This window comes from Trichosurus vulpecula, chromosome 3 (assembly GCF_011100635.1).
Source record: "Trichosurus vulpecula isolate mTriVul1 chromosome 3, mTriVul1.pri, whole genome shotgun sequence".
NCBI classification, from domain to species: domain Eukaryota; kingdom Metazoa; phylum Chordata; class Mammalia; order Diprotodontia; family Phalangeridae; genus Trichosurus; species Trichosurus vulpecula.
The window spans coordinates 265,137,888-265,165,550 of NC_050575.1; the positions used below are offsets into that span (position 1 = coordinate 265,137,888).

The 27,663-nt window shown below is 37.3% G+C and overlaps 1 protein-coding gene across 1 annotated transcript in view; it reads left to right on the forward strand.

The window, feature by feature from the left end:
• PLCB4 (phospholipase C beta 4) overlaps positions 1-27,663 on the forward strand; it is a 159,558-nt gene that overhangs the window by 73,753 nt on the left and 58,142 nt on the right. The window contains exons 16-22 of the mRNA XM_036751602.1: positions 5,971-6,071; positions 10,561-10,702; positions 11,544-11,628; positions 11,927-12,051; positions 14,649-14,700; positions 23,144-23,246; positions 25,539-25,703. Coding sequence (XP_036607497.1) covers positions 5,971-6,071; positions 10,561-10,702; positions 11,544-11,628; positions 11,927-12,051; positions 14,649-14,700; positions 23,144-23,246; positions 25,539-25,703 — 773 coding nt within the window. The remainder of the gene's footprint in view (positions 1-5,970; positions 6,072-10,560; positions 10,703-11,543; positions 11,629-11,926; positions 12,052-14,648; positions 14,701-23,143; positions 23,247-25,538; positions 25,704-27,663) is intronic.

Consider the following 27,663-nt stretch of genomic DNA (forward strand, 5'->3'; position numbering starts at 1 on the left):
TAACAACAGCTGTAGCTGCCCCACCTCCGCTGCCCCCGGGGCTGGAAGCCGAACCGCGAACTCCTTCCACTCCCGCAGCTTTTCCCACTAACCTTCTCCCAGTCTTTGGTGTTTGTGGGTCGAGGGGTCTGGTAACTGCCGCAGCTCACATATTCAGGGCGCTAGGGCCCCCTCCGCCAGGCTTCTGGTCTGGATCGTCCACGCCGCTCAGGCTGGGCTCTGCTCCACTCCGTTCCCAGCTCCCAGCTCCCAGCTCCCAGCTCCGTGTGGAATAGAGCTCACCCAGAGACCATCCGGGCTGTCCTGGGCTGGAGCCCTGCTTCCTTCTGCTGTTCTGTGCGTTCTGCCGTTCTAGAATTGGTTCAGAGCCATTTTTATAGGTTTTTGGAGGGACTCGGGTACGGAGCTCACTCTGGTCGGTGCTTACCAGCCGCCATCTTGGCTCCACCCCCACAGCTTTACATTCTAAATTAAATTTTAGGTTAGGTTAGTTGATGAATTTGTCCGGGTACGTTGTAGAAAGGATTCCAGCTAAGTTGGCCTTCAAGGTCCCTTCCAACTCTGAGATTCTGGATTATCATGACCACTTTAAAATAAAGAAACCAAGATCCCAAAAAGATTAAAAGACATTCCTACCTTCGCATAACTAATAACTATATAAAGCTGTCTCCTTGAAAATATGTCATCTGACTTTTAAGTCCATGGCTCTCTTTACTATATAAAGTTATCTGGCAATCTCAGGCTTTTTTTTTCACTTTACATGTGTGGAAAGCCTTATTGTTTGTTTTGAAATGGATTATTGAAGAGTTTCAAAATATATTACAAGTCACAGGGATAAAATAGGCCATTGGAGCTGGTAAACAAGATGACAGAAAATTGGCATTTAGCTAGATCATGAGTAACACCAGTGTTTCATAACTATAATCGTTATTATTCGGTCGTTTTTCAGTAGTGTCCACCTCTTCATGACCCCATTTGGGGCTTTTTTGGCAGGGATACTGGAGTGGTTTGCCATTTCCTTCTCCAGCTCATTTTATTGATGAGGGAAATTGAGGCAAACAGGGTTAAGTGACTTGCCCAGGGTCACATAGCTAGTAAGTATCTGAGGCTAGATTTGAACTTGTTTTCCTGACTCCAAGTCTGTCACTCTATTCACTGTGCCTCCTGGCTGCCCTATAATATAACAGGTTGGGATTATATGGGGTATCCCAAAAGTCAAGGCACTTTTAGCTTAAAACTACACCAAGATTTCTGAGACATTCTTGTAGAATGTCTTTTGTCTAAAGAATTCAAAACAGCTCCACAGATACGTTCTCACTTAGAGAGTCAAAATTATTAAGTTTGGAAGGATAATCAGGATGGGGGGGTGGGGAGGCTTAACTTAGGGAAGGTCAGTAATTTGCTTGAAGTCACACAATTAGTTCAGGATCATAGCTCCCCACTCAAGGAACTCCACAGTTGCAATCTTCTCCATGATGAAGTCAACCTCATAGCAACCCAGTGACTGTTTCTTGACTCACCATACGTTTGTGATAATTACCAAATTCATACAACCTTCAGCTCAGACCTCTCCCCTCTGTTATAGTCCTACATTGCCAAATGCCATTTGGATATCCCTCAAACTCAGCATGTCCAAAACAGAATTCATTATCTTTTCCTGACTAGACCCTTCCCATCTTTTGAGCTTGCCTATTACTGTTGAGGGAAGCGCGCAACCTGGGTATCATTCTCAACTCCTCCCTCGTAACCCTACATGTCCAGTCCTCTGCTAAGTTTTGTCACTTCTACTTTGGTAGCATTTTCTACATGTCCCTTCTATACATGCACGGCCACAACCTTCATTCAAGCCTTTATCTCTAGTACTATTCACAGTAGCCCTCTGCCTGGCCTCAGGGCTCCCACCACTCTAATACATAATCTCTAAATCAGCACCAAGATGTTTCACCATGTCATATACTGCTCAATAAATTCCTGTGCTTCCCTATTATCTCCCAAGAACAAATATGAATTTTTTTAGCACTTAAAGTGTTTTCTTACCTGGCCCTTGTCTACCTTTCCATTCTTGCAGCATGTTTCTGTGATGTAGAAACACTGGTCTGCTTGCATTTCCTCAGATACAACATTCTATCTTGCATTTCCTTACCCTTGCCTCTCCAGTTCTTGTATAATTCTCTGCCCATTCATCTTCACCTTATAGTTTCCTTGACTTCCTTTAAGAATTAGCTCAACTAGGGCAGCTAGGTGACACAGTGAGTAGAACACTGGCCCTGGAGTCAGGAGGACCTGAGTTCAAATTCAGCCTCAGACACTTGACACACTTATTAGCTGTGTGACCTTGGGCAAGTCACTTAACCCCAATTGCCCTGTCTTCCCCCCTCCAAAAAAAATTTAAAAAAGAAGAATTAGCTCAACAGGTGGACTTTAGAAAAACCTGGAAAGACTTATATGAACTGATGCTGAGTGAAGTGAGCAAAACCAGGAGAAAACTGTACACAGTAACAGAAACATTGTGAGATGACTAACTTGGATAGACTTAGCTCTTCTCAGCGATGGAAGGATCTAAGACAGCTCTGAAAGACTCATGATGGAAAATGCTATCTACATCCAGAAAAAGAGCTATGGAGTCTGAATACAGATTGAAGCATACTGTTTGCTCTCTCTCTGTCTCTCTGTCTCTCTCTGGGTTTGTTTTGTTTCTTCTTTCTAGTGGTCCCTCCAATTGGTTCTAATGCTTCTTTATAATATGATTAATGTGAAAATTTAAAAAAAAAAGAATTAGCTCAAACCCCACCTTCTGCAGGGGGCCTTTTCCAGTCTATCATTCCCTCCGCCCTTGCCCCTGCTGCTTCTGTCTTCTCCTCTCAGATTGCCTTCCATCCACTCCATATATATCCTGTTGACATTTTGTGTCCATATTTAAAATATAAGGTTCTTGAGGGGAGGGACTATTGTGACCTTTTTTTTTTTGTATCTTCAATGCTTAGTACAGTGCCTAGTTATATGGTTAGTGCTTAATAAATATTTGTTAACTGTTGTCTGAATTATGCAGGACTAGGCAATCATTGGTTCAGGAAGCATAGAATCACAAAATCTCACAATAGTAAGGGACTCCAAATGCAATCCAGCTTCACTTTTACTTGCAAAGAATCCTCTCTGCAACATTCCCCCCAATTCTCCCCGCCCTGCCCCACCCCGTTAGCTCATAGGAAGCCTGTTCCCTTTTTTTGGAAGAGCTCTGATTCTTAGGAAGTCTAACATTTAAACTTTCTTTACATTAAGCTCGATATTGTCTCTTAGCAACTTCTACCTGTTGTTCCTAGTCCTGTCATTTCACACTAACAAAAGTAAAATGTAATCTTTGTTCCACATGTCAATTCTTCCTATCATACCTCCCCTATGACTTCTCCAGGTTAAATACAGCAAAGTCCCAAACAGAGTAATTAATGAATCCCTGAAGTGGTCACATGTATTCAAATTCATGAGTCAATATTATATTTACATAAATACCATTATTGGTTGCAGCCCAGTGGAAATAAGCTGTGTAAATTCGAATAAGGTGACCACTTCAACGGATTCAATAGTCACCTTAATAGAGACTTACCTGTATCCCCACTTTCCTCAGTCAATCTTTACAGAGCATGATCTTAAGGCCCTACGTCATCTGACTTAACCTCTTGTGGATACATATCAATGCCCTTCCTAAAATGTGTCATTTAGACGGAGCTGTGGCCTCCCCTTGAAACAATGAATATAGGGGGCAGCACATTCTGTTGCCTAAACTCTGGGCATGGTTCTTCGATTCTCTCACGAATACCTGTCTTCAGTTCTGGTGAATCATTTGAGTATTATTATTTTAAAAAAATGTCTATACCATCCATGCTACAAAGTACCATAGTTCAGGAGACCAGGAAATACAGCCAGCTGAAGAATGGCAAAAAGCCCACTAGTAAGACAGAATTTAAATTCATAGCACCCTGAAACACAAGATGTACATTGAATTACTTGGAAACCAATGTTGCAAAAGTATAAAAGAAGTTAGGTCTAGCGTGGAGATCAGAATTAATTTTTAATATTTGAAATCCACAAAATAATTGCTCATTTATTCAGCTCACTAAACAAGTGCCTATTCATTAGCTTCTGCATCCTATGCTAGGTGTCAGAGTAAATAGACAAGGGAAAATTTTCTCCTTATGTTCAAAGATCTTACAGCCCAATTGGTTGGCCAAGTTAAGCACGTGTAATATAGCTAAGATATTGTGCCAAGATGAGTGGAGTTATGGCCTGGAGTAATTGGGGAAGGCCTCCTAGAGAAATTATGAAACCCCAAAGGAACAATAAGGTTTATTAGGCCAAGGACATTTCAAACTGGAGAGCAACATGAGCAATGGCATGGCATTGGGAATGAGCGTGGCATCCTTGAGGGCTAATGAAGAGGTTGCCTTGACTAAAGTAGAAAATTCACAAGAGGACAAGTGAGAGAAGTAGGTTGGACTCAGGCTATAAGGAGCCTTAAATGAATTCCTGGCTGTGGAGATAGATAATATTATGCCTGGTTAACTTATAGTATTAAAAACAAAAACAAATAAAACCCACCCAATTAATATAATTTAGTTCAATTCAACAAACACTTGTTAAACATTCATTATTTGCCATTCATTCATCCGAATCTAAACTCCTTGAGAGAAGCAGTTGGTTCATTCTTTGTATCCTGATCACTTGGCACACTGGCACATAGTAGACTAGAAGACAATTGATGCTTCCTGATTGATTAATTCCTAAGCACTGTGTAGGTTATCTGGGGATACAAAGACAAAAATGAAAGAGTCCCTGCCCTCAAGGAGTTTGCATCTTAATGGTCCTTAGAGTCATATTGCTCATTTCCCCTGACAGTCACCTGACATAAGTCACAGTTCTAACCTTCAATAAAGGTTTAGATTTGTTAGACTTTATACATATATATACACATATAGTATATATAATTAGGTTATATATGTATATGTAAATGATATATGATATATAAATTTGATTAAATTATATCTAAATTAGATTTATTAGATTAATAAGATTATTTACAACATTGGTCTCAAGGATTTCATGTGAGCATCTTTAAAACAAAAGGAAAGATTAAACACTGCTGATATTAGAGAGGTAGCTTGGTATCGTGGCCTGGCGTCTGCACTTGGAATTAGGAAGATGTGATCAAATCCAACCTCAGACACTAACTAGCTGTGTGACCCAGGACAAGGCATTTAACTTTGCTCAGCTTAGTTTCCCCATCTGTAAAATGGCATAACAGCACTTACCTTAAAGATCTGTTGTGAGAACCAAATGAGATAATATGTATAAATATTTTGTGAATTTTGAAATACCGCATAAATATTAAACTGTTTTTATTTTTATTACTTAGAAATAGTCGTGATACCTCTTAACTATCCTAATTCACTATCCTCTGATCTTTTGGCTTCTGTTATATTATACAGAGTTTTATAGCAATCATAGAATTCTTTCTAGATCCCAGATGTTTTTAACACATTTTTCCATGCCTGTCACTCCATTAGACAGCACTAAAATCCCAATCGAAATTTCCAGCATTTTTCTCAGTAATGTTGGATCTACATACTTAGGGATAGTGTGTGTGTGTGTGTGTGTGTGTGTGTGTGTACGTGCACATGCAACTAGATACCTTAAAAGGTCTGTGATGTTTTTAGCCTTAAATATAGTGGAGGCATTTGAGGATTAAGCTTCAAATAGTTGTGTCTCACTAAGATGGAATTGGTATTCTCATCCTTGCCTAGAAATGATGTCATCTCAGTTTTAAAATCAGAACCACATGTTTCTGAGGCCTCTTCTAATATGACAGCATCATTCTCTCCCACTAGCCACATCTCATACCCAAGCATTTGAACAATGTCTGGCAGCCTAACTCTTGTTTATTTGCTATTGTGATCATTTTCTCTCTCTTTCACATAGTTGACCAAGAGGAGGAAGCTCACCCAGAATTCAAATTTGGAAGTGAACTCTCTGCTGATGATTTTGGTCAAAAGGAAGCTGTTGCAAATAGTGTAAAGAAGGTTGGCATCTCTGTTCTATTCATCTGTCTTTTTTTTTTGGCTGTGAATCCCAAGAGAAGTTGCTTGCTCTGAAACTCAGGAAATTTAACCCATAAGAAAATAAAGTCTCTGTTCATTTCTCCCCTCTAAACGGCTTAGAAAAAGGAGGCCCTTTTAGAGGACAGACTTTAATTCAAGACATACAGTAATAATTTTAAGAGAGTACTAAATTATCCCCTTCATCATGATAAAAAAAAATCAGTTAGTTGATAAATATCTATTAAATTTCTTCTCTGTGCCAGGCATTGTGCTAAGGCAATTAGGGTCCATCCAACATTGTCCTTCATATTATTGCCACAAGCCCCTTCCTCTGTATTTTGGAAACCAGCTACTCTTTGGAGAAAAAAATATATACAAACAGAATTCAAATGGTGAGGCTGGCCCTTCCTAGTTATCTAGGCTGGCAAGAGAGGGGTACCTGAGCCATCACTCGAAAGCCAGCCTACTAGCGAAGCATCTGCCTCAAAGGGTAGACTAAAACACAAAGATCAAGGTGGTATCAGAATACCTAAGCTGCCACCAAAACCTAGGACATTTTTAGACTAGAAAATAGGACCTAAATGTGATCACAGAACCCCCCAAAATGACTGGAAAGGATTAGAAATTGTTTAATGCAAACTACATGTGTAAGAAAACTGAGCCCAAAGAAAGGGTGAGTAATTTGCCCAATGTCACATAGCTAGTCCATGTGAGAGCAGAGTCAGAACTTAGGTCTTCCGACTCTTGGGCCACTGTTCTGGTGTTTCATCAATAACTAGTCTTATTTTAACATGCCTTCTTCCATCTCCCTGACCACCCAGTCCAAAAAAAGGCATGAACTATTTTTATAATAAGACTGATCATGAGTGAACACACAATGCAAGATCATAGGAGCATAAGATTGAGTCAGGTCAAGTGAATAAAGCATTTATCAAGCATCTGTTTTGTGCCAGACATTGTGCTGAGAGCTGGGGACACAAATCTGGAAGGGACATTATAAATTATCTAGTCCAAAAATTCTTAATCTTGGGTCCATGAACTTGTTTTTAAAAATATTTTGATAATGACATTTCAATAGAGTCTCCTTTGTAATCCTAAGTATTTTATTTTATGTGTTTAACATATTATTCTGAGAAGGGTTCTGTAGATTTCACAAGACTTCCAAAGAGGTCCATGACACAGAAAAGGTTAAGAACCCCCGTTCTAGTTCAACACTCCCTAATTTTACTGACGAAGAAACTGAGGCTCAGAGACGTTAGATAATTTGGCCAAGGTCACACAGGTGGTAAGTAATGAAGTTGGAATCCTTAGAGTTTCGTATTGTAATATGTAAATCCAGATCTTCTGACACCAAATTTTCAGACAGATGAAAATGATGTGCTTCCCAAAAGAATATGGTATGAATTTAAAGCAAAGACACTATTTCCATAAGCTACAACCTCAAGTCATTTCATTTTTTCAAGTTTGATGATTGTGGCTATTTTGGACAGTCTTACATTCATAGGCTTGGGAAACTTCTTATGATAAATGTAAACAATTTTACATTGTTTTTCCTCTGATTGAGGCACTTCTCCCCACCCCACTAACAATAACCTCTGCCGGACCCTGCTCTCAACATTAAATAAAAATAAAACAAAAAGCCATTTATTTTAATGCTTACTATATGTCTTACATGTTAGGGAGACATGTTCATTTTTATTAGATACATCTTTAATAGTTCTCTCCGGAACCATACCTAACCAACTTATTTAATAATTATGCCTCAAAATATCAAAGTAAAGCTTTAAGTAAAAGAATATCAGTATTAGGACAATGAAATTAGGACAATCCTGGACAATGAAATGTCCCATCTTTTTTTTTAATGTCCACTCATTGCATTAAAATTTTTATACCAATATTAACTTACCCCTCCTTACTGTCTGTAAATGAAACAGATTTATGTCATATCATTCCAATCCAACAAGCATTTATTAAGTGCCTGCTAAGTTCTAGGCACTGTGCTGTTGGTAATACAAAGGCAAAATTAAAAATAATCATTGACCTCAAGCAGCTTACCTGCTGCTGGGGCGTATTTGAAATCATTACACTATAAATGTTTATCCTTTTCTATATTGAAAAAAAACCTTGTAAAAAACTTCCTATTCTGGGAGAAACAGATTCCCTAATATATTATGTGTGTTTGTGTTTCTCAACACACATACATAAATATGTAAAGGGTGAAGGTAATTTTCTTTTTTGCAGTTTGGAGGGGTAAATACAATTTTTTTTCTCTTTAGGCTGCAGAAGATCTTGAACATGAAAACAATAAAAAGGTAATAAAAAAGAATTCCCTATAATTTCTACTTTCCTCTAATTATAGAAAACACAATCTATTGTGTGAATACCTTTACACAGTCCTATATTTAGATTTTCATAGAAGTATTCAGTCCTTAAATTCTTCTTCCCTATTCAGAGAAATTTAAGTTTTCTATTTTCAGGTATAACATTTATATTTCATAATACATAATACTAAAAAAAAAGCCTTCCAAGATATGGAAATGATTAAAGCCTGGTGAAATCATACCAAAAGGGTACATTAACGGAGCATAATGGCTATGCTTTGGTGTAATTAATTTACACTAATGCTTACCCTAAAGAAAGGAACCCTATTGATTAGACCATATTCTTATCATTTAGTGCTATAGTATATAAACTCAGGTCTGTAAGACTGGCTTATTAAAATAAGAAATAAAAAATGACCCATTAGGTTATTAGATCTACCCCCTTGGAACCAACTTAAAAGAAACTCTGGGCTAATAAAAAGAACTACATGATTATCTTGATACTCTAAAATATTGACCTGACCTAATAACATTAATTGCTAGCACTTCCCTGCATTAAATATTAGTACCTTTTTTATTTGAAAAGAGATTAGATATTGACTTAACTGTAGAGAAAGAACATTTTGTGGAGTTAGGTTCCTTAATTTACTTTTAAGGTTTTTATTTTTCATAAAGATGAAAATGATATGCTTACCAAATGAACTCACTATGAATGTAAAACAAAGACACTGATTCCATAAGCCACAGCCTCAAGTCAGTCTTGCCTGCTATGGGGATATTCATCTCCCTTTATTGTTTTTTTTTTAATTTGGGTGGCAAGCAAAAGTTGTATTTGCTTTGTAATGAACACAAATGAGGATTAGGACATTATTTTAAAATTTTTATTTCTGTCAATTCATGAAAACCTGCCTTCTCTCTCTCATGTCTTTTCCTCTTCTCCTACCTTCATTGAAGAAGAAAGAAAAACAAAAACAAAACCCCTTTTACAAAAATGGATAATCAAACAAAATACATTCCCTCATTAACCATGTCCAAAATATCTTTCAGTCTACACTCTGAGTACAGGGCATTATTGTGATCAGTAACTACTAACAGAGTTATTCTGTGTAAAAAGCTGCACTAAACACTGTGAGAAAGCACAAATGTGAAAGACATGGATCACAACCTCAAGAAGATGCTTTGTACATAGTGATCAGTGCTAATAGCAGGTGTTGAGTACCAACTTAAGCATGCAATAAAGAAGCCCTTTGGATGGTTTGGACCGAATTGGACAGGCAGCTGGGTCAAACAACTAACTTGATTTATTCTTTCTCTTTAGAAAAAATTAATCTAGTCATTTGTTTTACTGACAAGACCTGTTGATTTGCTCAAAACAGTGTGTTACTAAACACAGTTCATAATCCAGGGAGTTGGAGCGTCAGCCCGTTATCAAAGAGCTTTTTCAGCCTTTAAATATCCAAGTTTTCAGTGAAGTGATTGTCCTTTTATTTGTTTAAAACTAATTGTGTTATTTAGAAGTTTTATTTTTATACTCTGAATTTCCTGGGAAGCAAACAGATTACCTCTTCCTTTTTCCATGTGACATGATACAATCTCAACCTATAAGATTTAGCAAGATGCCATGTTATTTTAAGAAGAGACTGCAGTCACAAGTCATAAACTAGTTGTTAAAACAGTGTAATAAATGAAGAAGCCTGAGGCTAGAAATCAGCAAATTTGGAATCTAGTCTCAGCTCTTGTGCTCACCTGCCGAATGTCACCAGGCAGGTCAATCAACCTCTCTGTGCCTTAGTCTTCTCATCTATTAAAGTAGAGATAATTATTCTTGCCTTACCTACCTCACAGGGCTGTCATGAAGATCACTGAAACAACATTTGTGAAAGCACTGTGGCAATGTAAACAATTATAATTATTTTTGTTAATTTAATGAAACAACTCGTGTTACTACCTCCATTATTTGAGACCAGCATATACATAACCTTAATGAAAACATTTACAACTTAGCCCATATTATTTATTAGAGGAAGAAAAATATTAATCTTTCAGTCTTACATAATTTAGTCTTCCCAAAACAACTGCATTGGGATGGTAGGTTTAATAAGCACTACTGAAGAAATGAAAAGTGTTTATTCCTTTAAATATGTTTTCAGGGATTAGTTACTGTGGAAGATGAGCAGGCATGGATGGCATCCTACAAATATGTGGGCGCTACAACCAATATTCACCCATATTTATCCACAATGATCAACTATGCCCAGCCTGTAAAGTTTCAGGGCTTCAATGTAGCAGAAGGTAACATAAAAGGTTAAATATAATAGCTCTATTTGTCTACTTTGCCTTGTGCTATCATTCAGTATTGGAATCTGACAGTGCATTTTCTTTTTGTTTTGGTTTTTTGTTTGTTTGTTTTGCTGGGGGAGACAGGATGTGGAGATTTGCTTGATAAACTGTCCATTGGTGGTATATCCCAGGCCTGCTCTGTGATTAACTTGTTATTCCATTAATCGCCCACATGGTGGCTCTCAGTTACTAGGAGTAGGTTAGCAGAAGGTGGATCCTAACATAGTGTTGCCATATTTATAATTTAGCTATATTTTCAAAGGACTTTTCTATATAAATTAAATTCCATTGATTCATGGTTGTGTAAAATGTTTAAAACATTCCCCGAAATAACACTTGCTATGGGGGGAGGGGGGAAGGTAATCCCCATTGTTGAGGAACATTTACATAGGGGACATGGAATTTGGCTGGGGCATTATACGAATTCTTTCCTGTTTCCTCAAGCTTATTGCTGTCTTTATGTAAAAATTCTGTTGTCATTTGGAACTCATTTTTTTTAAAAAATGAATGTTAAAAATTGTCTTTATATGTTATTAGGAAAAAGTAAATTTTTTTTTAAATTCTAATGTGAAAAAGTAACTTTTTTTAAAAATTCTAATGTGAAATTAAGGGGAGGAAGAATTGTATTGAAGTACAGTATTGATCTCTTAGCTTAACGTAGGAATTGCTAATATGGTAAAGTAGCACATGCCTAATGAAATTAAATGTTACAAGCTGCAGTTATACTTTGTTGGCTTATGTAGGACTATTTAATGGAAGTATCTTTAAAGGAATATTTTTCTTTCTTTTACAGAACGTAATATTCATTACAACATGTCTTCTTTTAATGAATCAGTTGGACTAGGTTATTTGAAGACACATGCAATTGAATTTGTGAAGTATCCTTCTATGATAGGAGGAATAACAGCTAGCTGTTATCTTTCTTTTTGTGTGTGAATTGTTGGTGTTCTCATTGTGAATAACCCATGAATTCTCTAGTAAATAGAAAGGAAACATTCTGTTTAGGTAGTATGGAATCTTCTTCATAATGAATTCTGAATTCCACAAAAGCTACATTTTAAAAGATATATTCTCTCTGTGTAATATGCATAGCTGTGTGAAATCCTATGGTCTGTTTTAAATTTATTATTGTTTCTTTACTTCTTATTATTCCGTTTTCCTTAATAAGTTACACAGTTATAATAAACGGCAAATGAGTCGGATTTACCCCAAGGGAGGCCGAGTGGATTCCAGTAATTACATGCCTCAGATTTTCTGGAACGCTGGCTGCCAGATGGTGTCACTGAACTATCAAACCCCAGGTACGAGATAATGTCCAGTGAACCCAAGTTCCAGAGGAAGGCTTTGATAGTATTGTGCCAACAGATGCCATCAGTTTGCTTTTAGCATTTTTAAAGGGAAACAGACATATGGCTGAATGTCATCTTGGATGTGCTTTGGGAAAGTAAGAAAACGGTCAGTTGTTAGAGACAATACATTTCACTGTATTGCAACATTTTCCTATACAAAGTCACAGATCTCTTGCTATGTGTCATTACATCATTCACTTCCATTTTTTAAAATTCCCATCCTTACAAATCTGATTGTCCTTCTGCTTCCACAAGTAGAAGTAAATGGAAAAAATTTGAAGAGCTTTTGCTATTTTTTGGAAAGAACCTTACTTATTTCTGCTTTTAGACCATTCTTATTCCTTTGCTCACATTCAGCAAATATAAAACAATAAATAGTATGCAATACCCCATTAAAAAAACGAAACCAAAAATCTGCTGTTAGAAAAAAGAAATCTGTTGATGACAAATCTATCATAAACTTTGCCCATGGAGTTTTATTTCTGTAGGTACCAGAAGGATCTTGTTCTAGGAATAGGATAGAATCACAGAGAGTTCAGGATTAGAAGGGTCTCCAGTGATCCTATAATTATGGATTCAAGGCCAGACTCCAGTATAGAATGAGTTTTCTACCTTAGAAGAATTGAGGGGGTGGCTTTGTCTATATTTTTTCTGTTTACTTTGGGTTAAAAGACTGGGGTCTTTTTCTAAGATACAGGTGCTTATCTATTATTTATTGCTGATCTTAGACTAAAAATTTGTGTGAATGTATTAAAAAGAGAAAAAGAAAAATTCTATACATTTTATAGGTCTATTTGCTTAGTTTTCTTCTTAAAACCAAAAATGTTTTCTTCTTACAGCAACATTTTAATTGGTTAGACGTGGATAAATTACCTTTCTTCCCAATCACCCCTTTGGTTCTTGCCCATTTTCTTCACTCACCCCACTCCAAGAATGAGCCTGACTATGTTGATTAAAGACAGAAGATTCTACACATTCATCTATTACTGTTCATAATGCTACATTTGCTTTTCTTTGAAAAAGATTGATCATGCAGGCAGCTTGATGAGATTGTGGGTAGATTATTGGAACTGGACTCAGGAAAGCCTGAGTTTGAATCCCGTCTTAGACATTTACTGGCTTTGTGACTGTGGGCAAGCACTTAACTTCTCTCAGCCTCAATTTCTTCACCTGTAAAATGGGGATAATAATAGCACCTGTTTCACAGGATTATTTTGAAGAGCAAAGGGGATTATATATGCAAAGTGCTTTGCAAACTGTATAAATGGTACTTAACATTCTGTATAAATGTTACCGATTGTTGTTATAGTTGTCTTTCAGCAACCAAAAGTACTTTCTGAGTACCCTCTTGCACAAGGCTCAATGCAAGATCTAAGCTTTTATGCTGCCATAGGCCATTAGTGTAGTCAGAGAATTTTTAAATTGGCAGCAGAGGTCCCTTTCATTATTTTTAGAAGGGATCCAGATAGCTTTAATTATCAGCACATTTATAATTTAGTTCATCGGATACATTGATGTGTAATCAGATAATGGAAAAAGCATTTATGTTATATGGTGGGGGTGAAGATTGGAATAGGAAGAGAATCTCACCATAATCCAATTTTGTTCACTCAATCTCTTCTACCCTTCTGTCACCCATTTAGAAAACAGGAATATGGCTTTGATGGCCAAGAGTTTTAAAATCACATACCTGTCCTGCCAGTGTGAAAACCTTCTAGACCCAGCATTTGTAATTTTGTGTGTGTCATGCACCCCTTTGGTAACCTGGTGAAGCCAATGAACCCTTTCTTAGGATGAGGTTTTTAATGCATAAAATGAAATACATAGGAATATAAAATAAACCAATCATATTAATGTAGAGTAGTGAAAATTTTTGTCAAGATATTCATCATTTGTTCAAGTACAATGATATTCCATTATATTCATAGCCCCTTGAGTTAAGAACTCCTACTCTAGAAAAATTTTCCTCAAAGTTCTACTCTAAAACTACGTGCTATTTGGCATATGATTCTTGTCTGGTCTCTTGAGATTCATTATCTAGCCAGACTATACATTCACATTGTTCTGTATGTGGCCATGTTATTTGCCTTGCCTAGAGACCTGAAGGTTGTGTAGCTAGCCCATTAAAAAATTGTACTCCCAAATCCCACTGATAAGCAGGTTGAGAAGATGATGCTGAGGTTCCTTTTTAAGGGCAAATTATTTTAAAGAAGTGAGCATTCAATCACAGTTTCAAGAAAATAAATTTATGTTCACCATTAAAACTTCAAAGTATTGCTTTAAATTCACCATGAATAACAAATATTTTCTTGAAACTCTGACATGTTGTTTGTTTCAATTTTGTAAAATTTAATGGTTATGTTTATTTTTTTTTTAATTTTTTGCCTCAAACATATTCTGGGGTTACTTTGTGGCATGCCAGAAGCCTCATTTTTTAAGCTAACTATTCTCCCCAGGCTGTATATCTGATTTCTATTGTGAAAGATGGCTTTTCAAGATCTCCATTGTCCAAGGAGAGAAGATGCTAAATTATTTTTGTCTCTTGACAGATTTAGCGATGCAATTGAATCAGGGAAAATTTGAATATAATGGATCATGCGGGTGAGTAATGGGATTTAAACTGTCATCACTGTCTCAAGGCCCTGTGCTATAGGTTTAATAAAACCATGTCACTTTTAATTACATGTTGCCAAATTAAAGTCAGTTGTGAGGGACAAGAAAGAAATGGATTTCTTAGATAGATTTACATTTGCAAAATACATAGTTTTCATCCACTAAACAAACCAAGGAAAAAGCCTACCATTACATATAAAGCAAGTGAGGTTACTTCCTCTCATGTATATTTTAAATTCAACAACTCCGACAACATCCCTCACTCTCTCTTCCTTTCCCTCAGTGTCTGATGAAAAGGTGACCTTTCTCATAGAGATCAGTCCCCCTTTGTGAACCTTTGATCTATCCCATTTCATCTTCTCCAACAGATTGCCCCCCATCATCCCCTTTTCTAATCTTCCTACCCCTATCTTCATTATCTCCTTATCTACTGGTTCTTTCCTGATTGCCTACAAATGTGCCCAAGTCTCTCTTAACCTTAAAAAGAAACAAACAAAAACTCATTAAACTCTGCCATCCTCCAAGTTATTGCCTTATCTCTTCTCCCTTTCTCAGCCAACAAACAAGAGAAAGATGCACATGCTCTTTGACTCTGCTTCCTCTCCTCTCAGCCCTTTGCAATCTGAATTCCAACCTCAAAGTTATCAGTGATTTTAATTTAATTTAATTTTTTAACAAATGAAGAAACTAAGCCTCGGAAAAAGTGAAGTTTGGGACTCAAATTCACACTGATAGGTAATGTAAAACTAGGACTCAGAATTGAGAAATTTAATGCTCTTCTACTTACACTATGATACCTACTGATCTCATCTAAAAGAACTTATAATAATCCATAAATCACTTTGAGAACTCAAAATTGGTTATATAAGTATTCTGGGGGCAGCTAGGTGGCACAGTGAGTAGAACACTGGCCCTCAAGTCAGTTCAACCTGACTTCAAATCTGACCTCAGACACTTGAAACACTTACTTGTTGTGTGACCTTGGGCAAGTCACTTAACCCCAATTGCCCTGCCTTCCCCCTCCAAAAAAAGTATTCTGAATCAGTCATATTGTTACATTATCAGATAGCAAGAGGCAGTGGTGATGCATCCTATGAGGAGAGGTTAGGCCCTGACCACTTTACATGCTAGGATGAAGTGATAGGTAAGAGGTGCTCATGCATATGTTTGTAAACCTTAGAGCTCCTGGGCAGGTGATTGGGGGATGCCCACTCATAGTTCACTCATGGGGCAACTGCTCCAGGTTTGAGTTAACAGAGTGATTTTGCAAGCCTTCATAGAGATAGCGTTTACTCGTTCTCCTTCCTCTTAGGAATTAAAATTGTAATGGAGACATAAGTTTAGTGAACACCAGGATATATAATTTTCTGGCCTTCTGCCAAGGCCCTTTGTGTTCTTCCATTTGAAAAGCAGATTATATTCAGTTCTGAGTGTCACATTTCAGGAAGGACATTGATGAGCTGGAAAGCTTCTAAGAAGGGTAACCAGGACAGTGAAGGGTCTTGAGATTATGCTGAATGAGGATATATCAAAGGAAATGTGGATAGTTATTCTGGAAAAGAAAAGATCTGGGGAGGCTGGAAGATGAAGGAGAAGGATAATGAGGCTTGTGCATTTCTTGGATAGTAGATGAAGTGCTGGACTTAGGCTGCAGAAGACCTGAGTTCAACACTGTCTCTTACACTTATGTTGTGAACCTGAGCAACTCACTTAACCCTTCTCAGCTTGAGCCTTCTCCTCTGTGAAATAATGACATTTAAATCACATGTTCAGGCATGAGTTGGATGAAAGAGCCTCCAAGCTTCCTTCTAAAACTCTAAGTCAGGGATTGACTTATTGTTTAGATGTAAGAAAATGTTAATAATGCATGTTAAGCTTAAAAAGTGCGGGCATACATTATGTCCCTTCCCACTCTCCCCCCACCCAGAACCTGGTAGTTAAATATTTACCAGCACACCCCTGTATTGCTTTGTAAACATTGAGCTCTACAGGAATACAGTAGAAGGCTCAGAGAATGAAATCATCGCCAGAGTGGAGGACTAGTGACTGAAGGCTAATAATAATAATTAATAATAATAATAACAGTATTACCTGGTATTTATATAGAGCTTTAAGAAGTTTGAAAAGTCCTTTGTATCCATCATCTAATTTGAGCTGCCTCCAATCATAGATCTAGAAATAGAAGGAACCCTCTTCTTTGTCCAACACCTTTATTTTGGAGATGAGAAAACTGAGGCCCAGAAAGCTTGAATGAATTGTTCAAGTAACAGAATTCAGAGCTGGAAAGGATATTGAGAAATCATCACATCCAACTGGCTCCTTTTCCTGATAAGGAAACTGAGGCACAGTAAAGTTAGGTGACTTGTCATATAAGTAGTAAATAATAGAATTGGTATTGAGGCCAGGTTGTCTGACTTCAAATCCAATGCATTTCTATAAGGAAGTAGTCCTCCTATTTACTACCTCCAGCAAGTGACCCATTATGGTTTTATACAAATAATATCAGAATATGGATCAAGGAACATCCCCCCAAAACTAGCTGTGGCATGAAAATCTCAGGAATAAATCTAGGAATCCTTTATTCTTTAATTTTTCTGGGAGTGGGGGTGGGGAAAAAGGCAAGCAAATACAGCATATAGGCACATTTGACCCTCACAAAGGACCTTGTTTCAGGAGCTACTTCCCTAAATACCTAATGAAAGATGATAAAACAGAAATTTACCTCAACTTTTTTTTCTTATATTTCATTATCTCCAAATCCACTTCTCTGAATATGAAAAGAGAGATTCATCCATGGGACACCCAGTCCCATTTAAATTGATTTTTTATATTCCCTTACATCCCCAAAGAAACATAATAAAACAAGTAAATTTATCTCAAGGAGTTTTATTTTCTTAAATTTCATTACTGGTATCCAAATTAGGTTTGCTTTCCTCCATAATCTCACCGCTCCAGCACCCACCCACTCACATAACCTCTAAGCTTTCTATTCTTTCCTTGCTGGATCCTGGTGGCCTAGCAAGGGCCCTGTTCAAGGTGAGAACACTTTTCCATTTGATTCCTAATTAGGACCTTCCCCACCACACACATCCAGCTGCCTTAGAGCTAAGGCCATCAGATAGACCAGAAAGCAAGAGCCTCCTTCAATCTCTAATCAAGATTCCCTTTTGGGACACTGACCAGTAATAAAGTATCTTGAGAGTCTCTGGTTCCATGGGCCTATCTTTAGGCCCAGAAAAGACATTCTCTAGAAACAAGCTGGTTTAGTATACTTCAGGCCTTGACGTGACTGACTTCGTATTTATATAGACAATAAAAATTAAGATTTTTTTCTACCAAAATTTAATTAAAACTTGTTTTTGTGTATTGGATTTAAATCTATTGTACTTTTTTTTCTGATTATTTTTAAAATGAGGATAAAGCACTGTCACTCTGAAGGAAATTACTTTCTTCTAATCAAAGCCAATGTGAGAATGAGTTATTAAATGCTCAACTTCCCCAACACTGTTTCTTCTGTTTGGGTTATGGGTGCTTATGACCCTGAAAAAAACTACACTATAGGGAGAAGAGAAGCTCCTGACAGCTGCTATCTGGGCAGAACTGCTGAGTCGACAGGATGGATCTAATTCCACATCTTCCTCTCTACCCCCCATCATCAGAAGGGAATAACCTGCCTTGATGCACCCAGCTGACATCAAGAGGCTGTCATTCCATTTTAAAGCCGCAGCTCTCATTTGTTACCCATCATTGCACAAACTGGTTACACAGATATGCTGAGCTAGAGTAGAACCCCGTGGGAGCATTAGGCATGTTGTTACAATGGCTCTTTTCTCACTGATATTCTCCTCAAGTCTTTCACTTTGAGGTTGATCAACTCAGTTTTTTTAGGAGCCTATGCTGTTAGTAAAAAAAATAAAAATAAAAATTTAAAAACCAGGTTGACTAAAATGCCATATGAATCTAGTGTTGGATAGCCTGTCTTTTCTGCTCAGTTTTGGAAATTAATCAGTATCTTTCAGTGTTATTTTCAGAAATCACAGCTAAAAGAGACCAAGGAGGACATCCACTCCCATTTCTCATTTTGCAGACATGGAAGCTGAGAGGAAGGAGGAAGTAAATTTGTTCAAGGTGAAGCAGAAAAAGAGTTAGAACCCAGGTCTCCTAATTGAAGCTAGAGCAGTCAGTCAATCAGCAGTCATTTATTAAGGGCCAACTGTGTGCCAGGCACTGCAGATACAAAGATGAAAATAAAGCAGTCCTCAAGGTTGTTGTTGTTTTCTTGTTTTGGTCACGTCTGATTCTTTGTGACCCTATTTGGGGTTTTCTTGACAAAGGTACTAAAGTGGTTTGCATTTCCTTCTCCAGCTCATTTTACAGATGAGGAAACTGAGGCAAATGGGGTTAAGTGACTTGCCCAGGGTCACACAGCTGTCTGAGGCCAGATTTGAACTCAGATCTTCCTGACTTCAGGCCCAGCACTCTTATCTGCTGCACCACATAGCTGCCCCTAGTTCTGAAGGACAGGTGTTCATATAAGAAGGTAGAAAATTGTTGTTGCTTCCTTTTAGAAGAGGACCAATGACATCACATATGCAAAATAAATGCAAGAAAAGGGGTAGAGCGGGTGGAGAGAAGCATTAGTCGCAAAGAGGGTCAGGAAAAGCCTCCTACGTAGGAGGTGGTGTTTGAGCTAAGCTTTGACAGCAGCCAAAGATTCAGAGAAATAGGGATGAACCAGATGGGGACAGCCTGGGCAAAGGCATGGGATGAGATCCTCTTTGAGTACCAGCAAGTAGGACTGTTTAGCTACAATGTTGAGAGTATGGAAGAGGAGTAATGAACAGTAACTCCAGAAAGGTAGACTGGACCCAGATCGGGAAGAGCTTCTAAAGCCTAGCAGAGGTATTTATGTTTAATCCTAAAGGCTTTCATCTTTAATTTCTCCCTCTCTATAGATTTCTTTTCCTTTGCCTGCAAATATATATACTACTTAAAAATCTAGATCTCACCTATCTTTAAATATATTGTTCCTTGAATACTAACATAATATATAAACTATATGCTAGGTGGTAAAGTAGATAGAGGGCCATGCCTGAAGTCAGAAAGACTCATCTTCCTGAGTTCAAATCTGACATCAGGAACTTACTAGCAATGTGAACCTGGGCAAGTCACTTAACTCTGTTTGCCTCAGCTTCTTAAACTGTAAAATGAGTTGTAGAAGGAAATGGCAAACCACTCCAGTGTCTTTGCCAAGAAAACCCCAAATGGAGTCACAAAGAGTCGGACATGACTAAAAAACTACTGAACAACCAAATGATAAAAATAAAATGTTCATGAATAAATAAAATAGAAGAATGGTGTTCAAACACTTCCATTAATAATAATTGACATTCATATAAGGATTTAAATTTTGCAAAGCATTTTACATACAAGTGAGCCTTACAGAAGCTCTTTGTGGTAAGCACTGCAAGAGTAATTATCTCTATTTTATTTATTTAGAGAAGTCAGGTGATAAGTCCGTGGCCTCATAGCTAATAATTGGCGGGGCGGGGGGTTGGAGGGAAGGGAGACAAGCATTTATTAAACACTGACTACATGACTGGCACTGTGCTAAGCACTTTACAAATATTATCTCATTTGATTTAAGCTAATTCTTCTTGACATCCAGTTCAGCACGCTGTCTACTACAGTACCTGGTCTTTACTGCCTCTCCCTGTCTTCTGTTTTTCTCTTCCCCTTTGTTGCTTGAAGACAAGGTTCCTGAGAGTAGGAAACTACTTTGTTTCTGTGTTTTCATCCATAGTGTAATCCAGAAAGTCGCAGAGTAGCCACTTTTTAAAAAATGCTTGTTGATTGATTTTTAAAATTTCAGGAAGAATAGATTATATAACTTGCTGATGCCACTTTCTCACAACCAACCTATTCCTCAACCCTCTGCAATCTGGCTTCTTTCCACATCCTTCTACCTCATCACTCCCCTTTGCCTCTCTGATTAGAAGGTGGGCATATAAACTCCAAACCTACCTTTAAGGAGAGCTCAGATGAGACTCTTCATTTCTCACATGGCTGCAATACTTTGGTATATCTCTGATTGACTTCTCCACCATAACCCCTCATCAGGTACCATCTCCTCTTCTCCCTTCTCTCCCTCCCCTGCTTCTTAATTTCTGTTTGTGTGTTGTCTTCCCCAACTAGATTGTAAACTTCTTGAGGACAGGAACTGTATTTCATTTTTTGTGTTTCTGTATCCAGCACATAGTACAATGCCTGGCACATAGTAGGAGCTTAATAAATATTTATTGATTAATTGATTCTGTCCTTACTGCTTTATTGAAATTTCTTTCTACAAGGTAACCAATAACTTTCTAATTCTAATAATCCAGTAGTCTCATCTTACCCTTCTTCACCTTTCAGCAACATCTGATGCTGTTGACCAGTTCTCTCTGTTTGTATTTTCTTCCTTGGCTTCTTTGCTCTTCTTACCTCTCCTTTGTTTCTACTAGGTTCTTTTTCTCTTTCTTCAGCCTAAGCACCCCCCCCCCACACACACACACACACAAGGCTTTGGTCTTGGCCCTCTTCTCTCTTCACATTCTTTCCTTTGGTAGCTTTATCCACTTTCATGGTTTTAATTATCATAGCAGTTATATACAATTAATTCCTATAACTGTCTTCCTGGCTGCATTTTTTCCCTTGACCCCCAGTCTTGCATCTTCAGTTACTCATTGGGCATTGCTGACTGAGTGTCTTGCTGAAACTCAATATGTTCAAAACTGAAGTTATACCCTTCCCAGCAACCCCCATACCTACCTTTCATTCTAACTTCCCTGTTTCTGTCCATTACATCTTTAGAAATTCTCCTTCAAGTTGTTTTTTTTTTGGGGGGGGAACTCTTCCTGTTCCTCTCCCCTTAGTTCTGTTGATTTTATCCCCACAATATTTTCTGCCTCCTTTTCTCTGCCCATACTGCCATCACCCTAACCCAGGCCCTTATAATCCTACTCCCTAGGGGAGGAAAAAAAGAGGAGGGGTTAGAGTGTTCTAATAGGAGACCAAATTGGTCTTCTTGACTGTAATTTCTCCCCCTCTACAATCCATCTTTCATGCCAAGTCTTCATACAAGCCTTCCTAATTCATAGATCTGACAATTCATCAATCTGACAATCCATAAATGTACTCAAAAACCTTTTGTAGGTCCTTGTTGCCTATAAAATAAAAGTGAAACTCTTTACTCTGGCATCTAAGACCTTTCACAATCTGGTTCCAACATATCTTTCTGATTTTATTTCTTCAACTGTTCCTCTTCCCTGATTTCATCCTGCATTTTCCTGCCTCCAGGCCTTTGGGGCTTCCCATCCCCCATGCCTCGAATTAATTTCTTCTTACTTTCACATCCGCCTATTGAAATCTCTCTTTCAAGTAACAATTCCTCCAAGAAGCTGACCCTCCTCCTTCCTTGTACCTCTAAAGTCACTCCGTTTAGTCTCTCCTATAAATTTATTATTTATCTTATAACATATGTATTTACATATGTTTCTCATCTCCCAAGTAGATTGTAAACTTCTTGAGATCTAGATTGTATAATATTTTTGCTTTGGTAGTTCCAGAAATTTATACTTTTTATACGCTTAGTAAATATTTGCTGAACAAAAGGCAAGGAATTCCTGAATACATTTATAATCCTTGATTCTTTGGACTCTTACATGAAAGAAATGAGACTTTCACTGTACTGTATTTCATAGCACCCTGTGGGCAACAGCTAATGTTTCCTTCTTATGTTCCGTATGATCTCAAATGTGTAATTGATATTTTGTTTGCCTTCTCAAAGATGGGGCAGGGAGACAGAGGGATGGAATTTGGGACTCAAAATTTTAAAAAATGAATGTTAATTTTTATGTGTAATTGGGAAATATTTAACAAAATGAATAAAATGTATTAACATTTTCTTATTTTGAAAAGCCTTGGAAATAATTTTTCTTTAAATAAAAGTATGATCATACATTAATTTGATACCTTTGAATATGAAATGGTAGGACAAGTCAATCCAAAGTTTCTATTCAGTGACTTTACCCATGTGGCTTCCATAGCATCTTGGATTACTAGTCAGGCTAATAAATGTTGGCCTTTCTCTGATGGTAACTCAAAGTGAAAGTTTTGTGATCTTTAAAAATCTGGAGGCCGGCATTTTGATCTAGACGTTAATTTCATGCCTTTGTCCCAGTGGTTTCAGTACATAATTTGCTAATGACAGTATATGGAGGAAAGGACAGTTTGACCTTGTTCCTGATGAAATTGAGAAGAATAGACAAGTGATATGAATACTTAGGGCAAGTAAAACCACTCTTCCCTCCACTCTATGAGTAACTAAGGCTATGGAGATGTTCCTGACAGTGATAAAGTTAACATTGTTCGTGTTTTTTCTTTATATCAGGTACCTTCTCAAACCAGATTTCATGCGACGGCCAGATAGAACATTTGATCCTTTCTCTGAAACACCTGTAGATGGTGTTATTGCAGCTACTTGTTCAGTTCAGGTAAAGACTGGTCTTAGATTTCAGAGTGATCCAAACGTTATACTCTAGCTTTAAAAATGTCATATTTATAGCAGATGCGTATAAACTCAGTGGGTTCTATTGATTTGTTTTTTACTTGTTATTATTTCACTCCCTCTTAAGACATCTGTGTTTATATGGAATGAGCATAACACTCTGTAGTCAAATTAGAAATAATGTGTTATTCATTTAAAATGAGCCAATAAATGATAAGAGATGCCTTGTTCCTTATGGTTTCTGAAACCAAGAAGCATTATGGAATAAATTCTGCCAGTAGTTATAATTTCTATTGGAAGAGCTGGCCAGCAGTAGAACAGGATGCCTCATGAGGAAATGAGCTCTTCATCATGGGAGGTATTCAAGAAGAGATTAGATGATCATTTAATTTAATAAGGGAAACTGGAAAAGATTCTTAAATTCATAGTACTGAACCATGGGGAAATTTGTAGTCCACTTGATAGCAAGGTAAATCCTACTGGGACAAAAGAATAATTGTGCTTTACGGTTAATAGATTTCTGTAAATTAGTCATTTTGTAATAGCTTTGACTTAGGACCATTTCATCCTTTGGTCTTCACATTGTATTAACAAATATGAATCTATATAGTTCTATAAAAACTTAGTATTAAAACTTAAAATAGATATTTTCAGAAGTTATTACCTATATTTTTAAATCATCTATAATTTAATTCACTAGTTAGATGTCTTGAATGCTAAGTCTTATGAATAAGCTTTGTCAAATGACTTGAGGTCATTTGAAATATAAACTAATCCCCAAATACAATGTATAGAATAGAAAAATAACACTTATCCTTTAATATGTAATCCTTTCTTTGGTTAATATATTTATTGTTGTTGAGTTATTTTTCAGTTATGTCTTACTCTTCATGACCCCATTTGGGTTTTTCTTGGCAAAGATACTAGAGTGGTTTGGCATTTCCTTCTCCACCTCATTTTACAGATGTGGAAAGTGAGGCAAACGGGGTTAAGTTACTTTCCCAGGGTCACATAGCTAGTAAGTATCTGAGGCCAGATTTTAACACATGAAAAAGAGTCTTCTGCTGCCCTTGCTGACCCTTTGGTAATATAGGAAAAAAATTTTTAAATAGCAAAATTTGTGAGCTGTAACTCTGCTTTGACCCTAACTAGATCTGTGATTTCATCTATATGAGGAACTCCCATTGTGAAATCTCCCTCCATGAATGCAGATTGGCAGCCTGTTCTTTTGTTCATTTTTGCCAGGGGTGGGGGTAGGAGTGGTGGTTAGTGAAAGATTAAGTACATTGTCCATGGTCTCACAGATAGGATGAACCAATGTTCAGATTTGAATTCAGGTCTTCCTGATTTTGAGGCTGGTTCCCTATCCATATCTGTATCATGTTTTATACTTCATTCAAAATACTTTCATATTCATTACAATCTTTAATGTATACTTTATAATATGTTTGAATTTTATAAATATTACATCTTATGGCAGACTCAGTAAATATTCTCATGGAGGTTCACGTTCCTAATGATGTCTAAAGGTCTTATTGAAATTAATATTTAGCTAGCTTTTATACAGTGCTTTACGGTTTGCAGAGGAGTTTATAAATATTATCTCACTGTATCCTCACAGCAACCCTGGGAAGGTAGGTGCTATTATCATCCCCATTTTACAGATGAGGAAACTGAAGCAGACAGGTTAGGTGGCATACCTTAGGGTCATACAGCTATTAAGAATCTGAGATTAGATTTGAACTCAGGTCTTCCTGACTCCATGGCCAGCACTCTATCCACTGTGCAACACTAGCAGGACTACGATATATAAATTTGTTCACTATTTACCACTATATATGTTATTTAGAGCAGTGATATCAAAGTCAAATTGAAACAGATCATTGTAGGTGGCATATTGACTTAAAAAAACCACAAATTAACATTATCGATGTTGTGTTATATTTTGTTAAACATTTTCCAATAACATTTTAATCTGGTTCAAGCCTTAATCAGGAAACTTGGGGTTGAGGTCAGTGGGCTTCATGTTTGACACCTCTAACCTAGATTTTATTCTTAAGCTGAAATTATTCCTTTTAATCTAGAATTGTCCATATTGAGAATCACTTATTGTCCCATATACATTTTGGATCTAATGCTACTAGCTAACTATTAAATCAGTGCCCTTATCTTAATGTAATTGACTGTGGGGCTTTGGGAGTTGGGGGTGGGGGTTGGGGTTTGTTTATGTTTAAAACACTCAAACATGGCTCTCATCAGAGTTGTATTTTTATTTCAGGTTATATCAGGGCAATTCTTATCTGATAAGAAAATTGGTACGTATGTAGAAGTGGATATGTACGGTTTGCCCACAGACACTATACGTAAAGAGTTCCGAACGCGTATGGTTATGAACAATGGTCTCAATCCTGTTTACAATGAGGAATCATTCGTATTCCGAAAGGTAGGATATTTTCAATGTGTCTGGCTCAGTACACTAACTTTTGAGCCATATTTTAGACCAAAGAAGATATAAGGTGTAGTGGCTGAATTAATCCACAAGCTTTTTTTTCCCCTTCTTCGTCTTCGTTTTCTTCTTCTAATGGATAAGTTCTGTAGCTGTCATATGATATTTTTTTCTGTTTGGCTTTTCCTTCTTTTTGGCTTTCTCCTCCTTCTTGGGGAAACCCACTTTCTTCGTTGACAATGCCTGTGCTCCAGGTATGCAGTCTGCTCAGAATGAGCCCCCGCTGGTGGACACCAACATTCCTTGGAGATGTCTTCTTCCCTGCCCTGGCAGTGGCTGGTATCTTGCACTATCCCTTCAGCCAAGAGGGCAGGTGAGATGCTGGACCCAAAGCTGCATCCAAAGTCAATGTCTTTCCATGGATAAGTTGGTATGGTGCTGCTCCTCCCAATCTTGTGGCACCTGCCTCTACCTGTAGACTGTGTGCATCATGTATTTTTTCCCCCACTTATCCTGACAGTGTATGCTGGGTCCCAAGAGAGATCACAGTCATCATCTTGAATGTTTGGTTTTTATCTCTCAGTTGTATTTTTCTTTTATTTATTTGTCAGTTGGAGTTTCATCAAAAATCCATGTGTCAACAGTGCTGTCTCCAAGAATGTCTGTTTTCTCTCCTAACTGTTTTGTTGTCCCACCTGAAGTGATTATTTTTCTCTTTAGGGACAGGTTTGTTTTTGTTTTTTGTTTTTTTCCAGGTGGCCATGACACTAAGCCACTTTCTATGTATCATGCAACAAAGATAATCTATTTCCCTCATCATCATCTCATAGCATTGACAGGCAGTATGGTATAGTGGAGTGGGATTCAGAGGACCAGGGTTGAAATCCCAGCTGTCATTTGCTTGCTACCTTGCTACCTACTAACCAGGGTTAGTCACTTAACCTCTCAAGCCTCATTCTCCCTATCTGAAAAAAATAAGGGGAATGAGTTGGTTGGGTGAACTAGGATCTCTTCTACCTCTAAATCTCTGATCTCTGATCTCTCTTTGAGTTCTAAATCCTATGATCCTAATAATTTTGAGTATCTAAGTAAAGTACAATAATTTTCTTCGTGGGTCCAAATACCAGCAAACATGCCTTAACAATTCAGCACCACCTATTGATTAAGCAGACTTAGTGCGGATGAAGCTAGCCCATTCAGACCATTTTGAACTTTGGTGGGTCTATTGGGCTGAATGCCTTAAATATAAACTTTAATCTTATTTCTATATCCTCTGTAAGATGGTATCTGATTGATATATATGTTATATGTATATTTCCATATCTTCTGTAAGGTGGTATCTGAGATATATATATATATATAGATGTATATATATATATGTGTGTGAGTGTGTGTGTGTGTGTGTGTACATACGTATATGTGTGTACACAGAAACACACACATGCATTTTCCTCTTTGCAATGACCCTTTTCCTCCTAATTCTGGTTTCATGCTAAATAAAAAAAGTTTATTCCTTTTTTATACGTCATCCTTCTTATAATTAGATGATTTGCTCATAGTCACACAGCTACAAAATATAAGAGCCAGGATTTGAATCCAAGTCTGACTCTAAATCCAACACTCTCTGTGCTGCCACAAACCCTCTCGATGATGAACATGGAAAACTGAAAAAATAGAAACTTCTTCCCATTTTTCATAATATGACCAAACCCTGGCTTATGAAGAGCGTTTTTTAGCACTAAAATTCTGTTTCGCTTCATAACACAACTTGAATTTAAAAATTTTTTTGTCTTTCCTTTGCAATAACCCCCATGAAGTTATTTTCTGCTTTATAGGAAACCCATAAGGGGAGTGGCTAAGTATTAGTTGAGTCTCAGGTTTTCATTAAATCATCATGAAGTCAGATTAGGATTGTGAACCATGGGGTTGGATGGGTTTTCCATAGGCCATTAAGCCG